Source organism: Falco peregrinus, chromosome 10 (assembly GCF_023634155.1).
Source record: "Falco peregrinus isolate bFalPer1 chromosome 10, bFalPer1.pri, whole genome shotgun sequence".
NCBI lineage: Eukaryota > Metazoa > Chordata > Aves > Falconiformes > Falconidae > Falco > Falco peregrinus.
The window spans coordinates 15,334,538-15,347,418 of NC_073730.1; the positions used below are offsets into that span (position 1 = coordinate 15,334,538).

The 12,881-nt window shown below is 34.4% G+C and overlaps 1 protein-coding gene across 6 annotated transcripts in view; it reads right to left on the bottom strand.

Moving 5' to 3' along the window:
• The window catches only part of PTBP2 (polypyrimidine tract binding protein 2), a 52,981-nt gene that overhangs the window by 19,626 nt on the left and 20,474 nt on the right, over positions 1 to 12,881 (bottom strand). For 5 of the 6 annotated variants that reach the window (XM_013299016.2, XM_013299017.2, XM_027786490.2 and 2 more), the window contains 4 exons: positions 6,085 to 6,257; positions 5,514 to 5,657; positions 1,747 to 1,911; positions 1,560 to 1,670 (listed from right to left, as the gene is read on the bottom strand). In XM_013299016.2, coding sequence (XP_013154470.1) covers positions 1,560 to 1,670; positions 1,747 to 1,911; positions 5,514 to 5,657; positions 6,085 to 6,257 — 593 coding nt within the window. The remainder of the gene's footprint in view (positions 1 to 1,559; positions 1,671 to 1,746; positions 1,912 to 5,513; positions 5,658 to 6,084; positions 6,258 to 12,881) is intronic. The other variant, XM_055815108.1, reaches the window with a different exon arrangement.

Here is a 12,881-nt window from a genome sequence, read left to right on the forward strand (position 1 = left end):
GCAACAGTTGTAGGTTAAAGACCTAGTTTCTGTATTACTACTTAAAACCTGAAACATGCATTCCATCCAAGCAAAATTTTATGTATTAGTGACAGATTTGCATCTTCCTCTACCCCGAAACATAATCTAATATTTGATACTATTGATGTCTAAAAAGGATATCCCTAGTTTAAATTGTACTCCAAATCTACAACTACTTCCAGACAGCTTTTCAGGAGTAGATTATCTTAAGTAAATCATCATAAATCAAGTTGCAAATCTTCTTGTCTCTGGCTAACTTTACTTTTCTCAATAGCATGAAAACTTAACATTGTTTTTTGAAAAGGTCTCATTTTTTGCAATTGCCCATCTTGACCACCTCAGGTTTTTTTAATGCATACCTAGTATTTCATTAGGTGACAATAATAAAAATGACCATCCTCCACCATTTAACAAAGGTCTTTATTTCAAGATAGTCATCACTCATTACAACAGAAAACTAAGCCTATTTTTACTTTCCTCTACTAAGAGATACTCACTGCCAACTTGGTCTGAAGTGCAAGCTTTTCACTTTTCCTAAGTTCTCAGCTATTCTGTGACCCATGGGCAACCAGGAGCTTCTATGCTGCCAAGACACACTTAACCAGCACATCAATTTTAATCAGACATTCACACACCCAGACTGCATGGGAAGTTTTGATAATACAAATTCGTTCCATCAGTCTCTTGAAAATAATAATAATAATAATAATATTATTCATAACCATCTAGCTTTCCCCTTTGGTTCTACTTTTCTACTGCCATGGATATGAACATATGCCACTCAATTAATTCAAAACATCTGGTCTAGATAACACGCTGTTGATCTTTGTTGTAATTTATCCATAGGCTCTCTTCTGCTATAATGAATAAAACCAGTTACCTGTTCTTGCCTCTCCTACCCAGGATAGGAGTTTCCAATAAAACAAAACTATGATCCTGCTCTAATCTTTACTGCTGCAAAGGTTTTTCATAGCATGATCCAATGAGTAAGATTGCACACTCTCTTCTGGGCATCTACGGTAATAATGAAGTCTAGATATTTTTTTTCTTGTATTTTTGTATTTATTGTAATTAAAAACTTTCACGAACTTTTATCCAATCCACAAATCCCATCTTTGTTTTGATGCTTAGAAAGTATCTACCAACAATAATCCAACGGGCTTATTAAATTTGCTGCTTGGAGTGAATTAGTTATGCATCAGCATTACATCCTACATTTTTACTTCTGGTTGACATTTTCCCTATTGCAGTCCTGCAAATTATTTAATCTCTATGCAGTCTTATTAATTATTTGTGCACAATTATAGACTTATGCAATTCTTTATGCATAGTATTCTCACACACAGTATCTTTAAACACTGATTATACAAAATATAACATTAAAAAATAACTGGGAGTTATTATATGATACCTCAAAATATTCACACAAGTGGTGGAGGAGTATGAACATTATTATGGTCAGTAATCTGTTATATTAACATTTTACAAACATTTAGAGTACAGGAAGGTCTCCAGCCTTAAAAGAGAACTACACTTACTAGTTTTGCTTGCTGTGCGTTTACTGGATCGCCATACTGCAGTAAAGCTTGAAACTGGTTATTCTTTGTGAATGTGATTATCTTCAATACAGCACCAAATTTAGAGAATATCTGCCAAAAACATTGTAAAATTTTACACACTAGTTCCTCCTAAACATAGCTCAAGTTAAAATGAAATGCGGCTTACCTGATGAAGAACATCCAGGGTTACAGGATAGTACATATTGTCAATAATTATTCTAAGTACTGGACTCTGAGCTGGAGTCACTGCACTCTCACTAACAGTGGTCCCACTAATGGGAGCATTTGTTGCCTGCACAGCCGTCACTGCCTGAAGAACAGCTTGGGCCCGCTTAAAAAAAACAGAAAAAAAAAAAAAAGAAAAAAGACAATAGATACTTTTAAATTATTTCAAGATAAGTAGAAATTAATTAGCAATATCAATATAGTTAACTTCAGAAACATAAAATAGTTCATTTATGTCAGAGCTACAGACATAACACAAAGTGCAATGCAGTCTGACTCTGTGAGACAAGACAGTAAAAATGAAAACATCAATTAATCCTTATTTCACAAGTAAGGAGGGGCTTCAAACGGCACCAATATCAATCTTCCTAGTAGCAGGCTTATTGTTCTACTAGTAAGGATAAAGCAAGTGAGGATTTTGTAGGTTTCAAGACTCTTTACAGCCTTTTTTTTCCTTCCTTTAAAGAAAAAAACCAAGCATCCAACCCACAAAAAACCCCAAGCCTACAGAAACCGTATTTATCCTATTTTTCAAGAGACTATTACAGTTAACATTTCACTGCCATTTTAATCATGAAGAAGGCTCTGATAGGAAGCAATAATGCTAAACTAAGACTTACAAACTTCTCAGTTATAACACAATGAAATAATACACAAGACTGACAAGTGTCAGAAAGTTGTATCCACAGAGAGGTGTTATCCACCCTCTTTCATAAAAAGAAAAACAAAATCCTCTCCATGTGTGGGGATTTGTTGTTTTTTAAACACAAGCAGGGTTTTGGAAATTCAAAGGTAACCACGATGACATCACAAGAACACACATCTATGTAACTACTTCCGCTGCCAAAACTGACAGCATCAGAAAGATTAGATGTCTTTTTCTGACAAAGAAAAAGTGCAGAAAAAAGGCTTTCCATTTAATACTTTCATTACAGTAGCCTTATGAAGCAAAACAATACAAAACAGACAAGTGAGCATGCCAGGTAAAAATAACAACCACCATAATAACGCATACCGTATTATTTTAAAGGTATTAGAGCTACTACACAATTTCATGTCTCACAACTTACATGATACTCCTCATACTGAAACGAATCAATGAGTAAGGAAAGTGAGGGGGAAAAAAAAAAAAAGACCTGGTGAACACTGGTTGGGAAAACAAAATTTACCTGTACGTTTAACATTCATTATTGTAATTCTGTAAAAAAAATCGCTTTTGATACCAGCACATACTTTTTTTCCCTAACCTCTGAAATACACAACTTGCAAGATGGCCAGATAGTTGGCAGAGTTGCGTAATCACTTCCTACTTCAGTATGCACAGAACAAGCACGTATCAATTAAAACTCACTCCTTAATGTGACTGGAAAAGTTTAAATTGCACAAGCCAAAGAACCAAAAGTTGTGAAGACAATTTTAACATATAACCCTTGTTAGCACTACCCCTCTATACTTATACATCATATTGCACCTAACGTGACTACATGAAGGAATACAGGACTTAACATTGGTAAATGAAGATAAAATCTATAAAATTATTATGACTGAATATTTTGTCAAACAAGTTCAAAATAACATTTATTATCATATATAAATAGTCACTTTTGAAGACATTTGAGTAGCATGCAAAGCTTTTTTCTTATTTTTGCAAAATTGAAATTAATTTTGAAATATCAGCTACACCATTTGAAGTTTAACATTTATTTATTTCTAAATGTTGCAATGCCTGTGCAGAAAGACTAAAACCATGCACTCATGACAGGCTGATGATTAAAGAGAATTACAGTTACAGAGGTCATTCTATTCTCAATTCTTCTGGAGTTTAGATATTATATGAAACAGGGTTAAGATATGTTTGTTTTAAACCTGAGTTTAAATGCTCCTCTCGGCGTTCTGATGTCTCACAGGAAAATGACGTTCACAGAATTATAAAGCTGAGATGAAAACTTAAATGGTCCCTTTTGAATCTGTTTATTTAGAGCCAACTCATTCTGAGTACGTAACTAAAAATAATCTTGGAAGCTACTATTATTGAGAAACTCAGAATAGCATAGCTTAATGGAAATTTTCCTACTTACATTGTTTCTATGGGCCTAGCTGTTTAAAGTACCCCTTGGTTAAATATTGTTTTTCTTTTTATCTTCTTTATAACTAAGATGCCTGTATATTGCTCTAACTTTTTTATCCTATCTTTCCAGTTACATGTACTAGCCTCCTGACTACTTCATATCTTCCAGCTTGAACATCCAGAAAAAGACAATTTCAAAATTAATTTGGCTGGATGAGAAAGCTTTCAAATATAGATTAAAAATTTAAATTTTGAGTAGCAGGGGCAGACTACAAGCAGTGTCTGCACCACTTTTATTTTTCCCTACAGAAAAAAAGTATCTAACCATCTCATGTTTTATAGAATGCTTCATGAAATACTAGTTACAGAATACTTACTGCCAAGTACCTTTATATTGTTCTAAATTAAAGAAAGAGACTTGCAAGACCAGAAATATGTTAAAATTGGGTATTAACGCGTATGGTGGCATAAAAGTTAATGAAAGGTCAGCACATCCTATACGTTCAAAAGGTGGACACGTGAAGTACAAAACCCGTATCACCACAAAAGCCAGAGGACAATGTAAAGGAAAGCTTCTTAAGGGAGTATGTACACCAACTGTATGTGCAGACAGAATTAATCCTCTGTTCTCTTTTTTCAAAAGTAAATGAAGGTATTATTTATTTTTTTTTTATAACTGACTTTTTTGGGCGGAAAAGAAGTTCTCAATGTTTAAAAAGTACCTTTAGCAGACAAACTATCATAAGATTGTAAGGAACCAAAATGTTTAGAAAGATCAACAGGAAAATCAACACTATACTTGATCCAATCCAAGATGTCTTTCAATAGAGTATCCTGAAATTGTTTTTAAAGGCAAGAGCTATAATTTTACTGTTTACATACCTTACCTAAGACAGTACACAAATAACAGCAACTTTAACTTAGTACTTACAGTGCCTTTTGTAACATCAAAAAGAAAATGTAAGATATTAACCTTAAAATAATCATCTGACTTGTGGTAAATTGATGTCTCTTTCCTGCCCCTATAATTTCTACAAAGTGGTCACCATGTTACTTTTGGTAATCTTCCTGTTCTACTAAAACCAGACATGTATCTATATTTATTGTGAAATCGGTTCTGCAGAAGCAAGCATAGAACATTTTTTTGTTATTAAGAGTATTTGTCTCTACAGTGATCATATTAAGGCATTCTTCTTCAAGAACAGCAGATCACATAATCGGTGCTACCAAAGTGATCATTCAAAGCACTGAAATGGAGGCATTGGCATTAGTTATTATCACTAGGGAAAATCAAATTGGCATTAGAATTTCATGTGTCAGAATGAGAAAGTTAATTTTTTCATCCTACAGTCTCTAAACAGAGATTAAAACTTAATCTATGAAACAAACTTAAAAGGCACTTCAAAATCTTTTTCTTTTTACATTAAGGAAACATTAACAAAATTCATTGTAATGTAAAGATCACACAAAATGAAAATACCTTTCAATGTCACAAAATGGAATGATCATAGGTAAGACTACAGCAGTGTTTGAATGTGAACAAAACCAAACGATTTAAACGTATACCACATGAGCCAAGAATCCATGCTATGCCTCTTCCAATTGTGTGCGCTTGTAATACTACAGAACGGTAAATATACCTGGTTAAGTGTGTTGTCAGTCTTCAGTTCTTTATGATTGGAATACTGGATATAAATAGGTTGGTTACGAAGATGGGGTGTCACAGCAGAGTAGTAATTAACCATAGTGATAGCTGCTTCTTCTGTAGCAAGTTCCAAAAATGCCTGTAATTATACAGTTGATTTTCAGTATTTACAAAGCAGATAATCTTCATATTAGCAGCATATAAAACACACTTAAAGGGTTTAGTAACATTTTAACAAATATCAGTCTTCAGAAGATGTCATTCTCTACATACCAACTTTATTTGCTAAGCTATTTCATCTCTAAAAATTCGTCTGTGAAGACGCAGAACTAAATATGCATCTTACAGATAACTTTCTTAGCTTTATGTAGCTGCCAACCATCTCCTGCTCCCCTCAAAAACTTCAGTGAAAGACAGTGTAAGTTCATTAAAAACATTTAAAGAAACAAAGGCTTTTTTCAATACTTACTGTTATCTGACTTATTTCAATAGCATTTTAACAGCATATTTTGAAATTACATAATTTGAAAGGTAAGCATACTAAAAAACAGAAAGCAACAGATTACCTGATTTTTCCCTTTCAGCATGAGGATGTTGGTTACCTTACCAAAAGGTAAACCTAAAGCAATAACTTCTGTTTCTGTCACTTCCCCAGGCAATTTCCTGATATGAAGAACACGCGAAGGAGCCCCATCCATTTTATCTTCACCTTTGAATTTCTTGTTGTCATTACCATTGGCTGAAAGACATATTCAGACTATATTTGAAAAGTTTACTGATATTACCAGTACTTTATTAAAAAAATGCTTTTAATTATAAATAAGAGATGGTTTACTTAAAAATTCTCAGTTTGACCAAAATAAAATTTAAGGGTTCAGAACAAATTCTGAAGAGACAAATGTTACAGTTTCATGAAAGGTGGATTGTTGAAGACTAACTCAATAACCTTCTGTGACAGCTCGTTTTCTAAACAAGACATAAGACACAGCAAATCCTTTTCACCTCACTGAAAGTGAGGTATCTCGTATGTAAGAGTATTAGTTATGATTCAGAAAGGTTCACATAAGAACTATAAAATTAATTTTTTAAAAAATTAAGGTTACCCAGAATTTTTTGGAAGGAGAAAAACGGTGGTAAATAGTTACAAGAGCAGCTCCTACAGTGAAGTTTTGAAGATTGTTTTCACTAAGGTACCTTCTACAAAAAGCAGAAGTATCAAAGCAAGACAGGAAGCATTACTGACGCTGAGAAGGATCACACTGGAGAAAGGGGATGACACAGAGGACTAACTTAACAAAAGTCTTATGAAATCTACCACGTCAGAATTTAAGGACCAAGTACAAAAATGACCATTATTAACTATAACCTCACCCACAGCAAAGGAAAAACCAACTAATAAATATCATGCAGCCAGCATGGACTGGGGGGATGAGGTAGGGAAGAAAAAGATCCACAGAGGATTTTCCTAGCAGAAGCTGGGAAGTATTACACAAAGCACCGGAACGATAGTATTAGGAATATTGACCAGAATTCCAGCAAAATTCCAACTTGAGTTTCCTTTTCTTGAACATATGCAATAGAAGCTAGCCAGCTGGATGGAAGTCTTGCTTTGGAAAGAAGGCCAAAAAAATTACTTACTTTGGTTAGAAGGCAATAGAACTGCTGCCTACAAATATGTCAGTCAAGTAAACATCAGAAAGAGTCAAGAGCTAAAGAACTACACCATCGTAAGATATATGGATATTAATTAATTGATGCTGGAAATCAGAATGCACTTAGATATGTGAGAAACAAGTGTGAAGACTTGCTTTTTTCCCCCACTTCTGGCTGTAAAACATGCAAGTCAGTGTAGTGTGTTCAACCTCTGATTTCCCTGTTAAAAGAACAGTTCAATAGCTGCCTGTATTTCCAAGAAACACACAAATTGTAACTAGTAGAAAAATACTTACCATTATTAGGGTTCAAATTCATGGACTGAGGGCTTACACCAAAGAGGATTAAAAAAACCAATGATTTCTGAACAAGACTACTTTTATTTACACATTAAAAAAGTAGAAGCAATAAATGGGAGGGGAATCAACAGGAAGCACTTATGTACGTTAAATCCTCTAAAAGCCTCCTCTTCGTAAGAAAGCTAACGAGTGTAATTTCCAGAGGGAAGAGAATAAAGAAGTCCTCAACTATCACTCAGCTGTAACTACAGAATACAATTCTGAATTTGTGCCAGAAAAATCATTTACTCCTAATCTGATTCCTTGCATAAAAATATTGCATTCATTTATGACCAAATTGAGCACAGAAAGTTTTCCTAAGGGAATGCCTAAATCATAATCAAGAATTCAAGTTCTTAACTCTGTTTGCCTAAACCAAGCCAACTTACTCTAGATTAACAACACAGAATCAAATGGACTTTTATTTATACAAGTCAAGATCATCCACACTCCATATTTGGATTTGAAAAGCCAAACCAGGTATGGCATTTAAGTACCTTTTCAATGCCATTAGGAAAATTGGCAAACTCAAGGTCTCTGACTGACCAAACTTACAAACATACTTTTTCAAGAATAAGGTCATTCTCCATAATTCCATTAAAGGAATAGATGGGAAAAGGATAAATCCGTACATCAGAAACTGTTTCCATCACTCCCTTACATCTTTTTCTAACACCTAAACCTTTTCATTCTAATTTGAATGTTTCTACCTTGCACTTCAGAGCTATCTTTAGCTAAATCTAAAATTCAAGACATTCTCTTAGTTAAAAATAGTATGCCTTAGAGGCAGGTCATCCCTTAACTTTTCTCCCCTTTCCCTTTCACCTTCCCCCTGCCCCCCCCAGAAAAAAAGAAAAAAACCAGGACTGAGCTTTTTAAAAAGTTCTTGCACTGTGGAATACTTTCTAAGTCTTTTCCAACTTACTACAGCGGACAAAACAACAAAAACCTAATGACAATGGAACCGGTCAAAATTCAGCTAGCAGTATAACCCACAATGTTTGAAGGGGTCAAATCCATGCAATAGCACGGACTTTATTTTGGTCTGCTGCACAGAAGGACAAATTTTGATGGCACACAGAAAAGTGACACTTCCAAAATACACACTGAACTAGGATCTGAAGTCCATCCTTAGCCTAAACCAGGCTCTACCCTGCACCATTTTGGAAAACACAGCAAGACTGGGCTCCCAGGTAGCCAGACTTTACCTGTTCAAAATTACACAATTTAGCACATTGTCCTCAAAGTGATACACAGCCAAAGTTTATTAAGAAGTACTTGTTTTTCACATGAGGCTCACTACACAACAGTCCTCCCTAGTTCTCTAGTTAAATCTCTACAAAAAAACCTAGAAGAAAACGTTGCAAAGTGTGGCAGGCTTAATGTATTATAAACCACACATTACAAGCAAACTTGAGAAGAATAAAGAACTGCAGTAATGTTGAAACTAGATTTCCGAGGCCTTTTATACTTAAGCTTTCTAAATAGTTGGAATTCATTACAAGTTTCAAAAATCACATAAGAAATATTAAAAATGAGAACTACAAAAGTGAAAATAAAGTTTTTAAACTAAAACTTTTCCTGAAACTGGTAAGAAACCTCTGGTTTTGTTACATCACCAGAGAAGCATATATCACACATGCTCAGATCAGTACTTACAGAACTCTTTTGACTTTTGTGTGGTTTTCAACATATAATTTGTTATACTAACTTTTCCACAACATAATTTGCAAAAATTATATATATACATATTTTTTAAACTAAAGTTTCTATTCGTATTAGGCTTTCAGTAATCCTGTTGTTACTAATAAATGTATCACTGATCAGTATATAATCACTCAGATTTATGTATTTGCAAAGAAATGTTCCTCTAATAATAATTACCTGAATAAACTGTTTTCCATCTATTAGCATTGCTATCTAATATTTGCATTTTACACAGTTCTTCAGCTTTTGCTGCAGTAGGTTTAAAGAACAGATTTAAAAGAGGTATTTTGTTGTACAATATATGTATCTTTTTCTAAAGATCAGTTAAAAGCTTTAACTTGTGTATACAAGTATCTCACAATTTTAAACTATCTTACACTAAGCATCTACTAAACTATTTCTTAAACTTTTTACTTACTGTAAAAAAAGTTATGACAATAGCTGTGCTACAATGTTGAGGTGAAAAAGCAGATATTGAAATATAGTAAAATAATATACACAAAAAGATACAGAAGTATGCAGTAAAGAATGTATGACAATCAGAAAAATGGTGGGTGGGAGGGAAAGGCTGGGAGGTCTAGCAACAAGCATTCTCAATGCTATGTAAATATCCAAAGGAAAGTTTTCAGCAGTAGGGTGAGCAACCATGACAAAAGCTGTTGGTTACTTTTTGGCAGAAGCATACTTTGTACAATAAAAGCTGAACCGGTAACATACATAAAAAATGACGCCCACCTTCTTAAAAGTAAAGTTTACCCCTAAACATTTAACACTGGATTTTAAGAAGACAGAAAAAAATCAACACAGTATCAGTTGTTGAAAGCCAAGAAACATGTACTGTTTCTACTTCTGATTATCCAGCCGGCATAGCTTAACACTAATTTACTATTTCAATAATGGCAGTAATAAAGCGTGTGTGTGTCACATACTAAATACGCATGCACATACTTTGAAAAATTCATTTGTGTATTTGTGGAGCAAATGAGATTTAGTTTTTAGAACAATTATTGAGAGTTTCTGGCACTGTAAAAACCTTTCTCCACAACTTTAGTCTCTGGTTTGCCATTTTAAATGGTACTTTTAAATACCTCTTCAGCTGGAGACACGCCATTAAACTGCACTTGGAAACAGAAACCCACAAAATTTAAAAACATGGTAACGCATTGTTCAGAGCCACTGAAAGGTGAATCAACTACTGTTAAAACAAGTTTGACTCTCTAACAAACTGTATCAGCATAATCAGTATCCACAAAGATTAAAAGGGAAAGTCAAGAAAAGCAAGGTACTAAAAGAATAACACTGTCTTGCGGGAAAGATGGAGTCTATAGAGAACGAGCAACCTGAATCCTATACAGCAGGAGAAAGACAGAATTGCAGAAAACAGCGTGGGGACTAGGAGATGTCAGAGGGGGAAACCTCACAAGCCAGCTAACAACTGCTGCTGAGGAACAGCTATTAAACCGGATGCCTACTGGCAAGTAGCTATTTCATCAGGTAGTTTGGCTTTCACCAGACTTGCAAAGCCTGATCCAATTTAAATCTCTTGCCACTAATACTTTTAACAAATATAAAGATGCACTGAAGAGCATAATGCTAAAGTATCTACATTGGGGGTGGGGTGCGGAGATCACTGTGAGAACAGCATGACTAAACCACAGTGTTGGTGTATTAGCTCATTTACTAATCAAGTTACAGGCTTAAATATATAGCTTAAAAAAAATTAATCAGAAATCAAACCCTGAATATCTGTTACGTTCAATTCAGGCTACCAAAAAATCACTGTTGTGTAACAACCACTGCACTGATTTAAGACCCCTTTGGCTCTCCACCAAGAAGAAAAAGCCAGTTTCCGTGTGAATCAGTTGCCTATTTCTAAACAAAATTTCACCTCTACTATGGCGTTCAAACCATGGTTCTCCCGTCTAAATAGGATACTACAGTCTAAACACAACTGATACACGTAAGTCACATCCACATTGCACAGAGATACTTCAATTTAGTATAAATCAAGTTGTTGAAATTGAATGCTTAAGACTTGACAAAGACTGTAAATGTCCATTATCTAAACAATTTGAGTCCCTGGTATTTTTAAGTTAGAAACTCCTATTTTATTCAACTCAGAAATAGAAACCTATAAGCAATAGAATGAAGTACAAAGTAGACAATGCATACTGTAAGTCCATGGCATTCAATTGTTCAAGCTATGAAGATCCAGTGCTCCCAAGTCGTTTTTGCAGAAAAACTGCTCTTAAAGTTCAGCGTAACTCCTAGCAAATAGTCAATAACTTCTTGCTGATAACTACTTTTTAAAACATTTTAGTAAGATTTCATCCTAGAGGAATTTTTTTCTGCATGTAAAAATTTTTTTTCAATAAATACATAAATACAACCTAACATGTTCTGAGGCCAAAAATACATCATTTACCTTGAAAATACATGAAGCCTTTATTTTAGATGTGTAATTTTCCTTTACAATAACCTTCTCCCATATTCACACAATCTCCTAATACAAAGTTATAACTATGTGGCTATGGCAAAGCTTTTGCATAAAATAAAAACCTGCTTTCATCATTATTTCCTGGAAAGAAGGGGGAAAACATTAAGAATTCATCACAAGATGCTGATTATAAAACCCTCTATATCTGCAGTAGTGAAATAATTGATAAATAAATGTCCTTTCTGCAGGAGTCAATCTCTTGGTTTCACAACTGTCAGTACACGCCAACAACCAACCACAAAAAAAAAAAAAGGGTAAATACTTCAGCTTTCCTAGAATACTTACTTCATCCTCCAGTAAAATCAGTTTATACATTAAAGACAAGAAGCTTGCTTAACAGTATTATTCATTGTTGTTGCTAATGTAGAATGTACTTTTTGTTTCACATTAGCTCAATACATGAAATTTAACGTTACCAACAAGTGGAACATAGGATACACGTCCACAAAGGAAATAAATACATGACCAAGAAAAAAACAAGTTTAAAATTGTGGATTATGACCAGACAGAAAAATTAAATATTGCAGTGGTTACTGAACACAATCATCTGCATAAAACAACTGGCTAAGGAAACTGCAGACAACCACAAACTGGGAGGGTGTAACAGAGATCACTGTGGTTTTGTTTCAGAGGTTCTTTCCTTAAATCTATATACCTGGCCCAGTGTCACAGAAAGAATGTAGGAAGAGGAGATCTTTGGTCTGATCCAGTGACAAACTTTTCCACAAGTGCCAACTGGTTCCCAAAACAAGAAAAATAGGACCTTTATTGTAGTACAAACATCTTCCAAAATTCAACATAAAGATAAAAACTGGAATTTAAAACGATGAGAGAAAGAACAAAAAAGGATATACTACACTCAAAAATAAAGACATGAAGTTCTCCGAGTCTGCATTTGCTAACCCTGAAATGAAAGATTACATGTTTAGTGTTAATTATGCTTGTCTGGTTGGTGGGGGTTTTCTGTGGTTGTTTTGGGGCTGGGGTGGGGCAGGGGGAAGAAGTGTGCTTTGGAAGACTTCACACTTCAAAGTACTTTACCATTATCCTTGACTTGCAAGGCCACTACTACATTGTGGAAGCCCTACCACTTTAACTAAAGCATTGACCAGTAGTAATAGCTAGATTTTTACTATGGACATGGGCCATATCCAAAGGAAAATCTTGA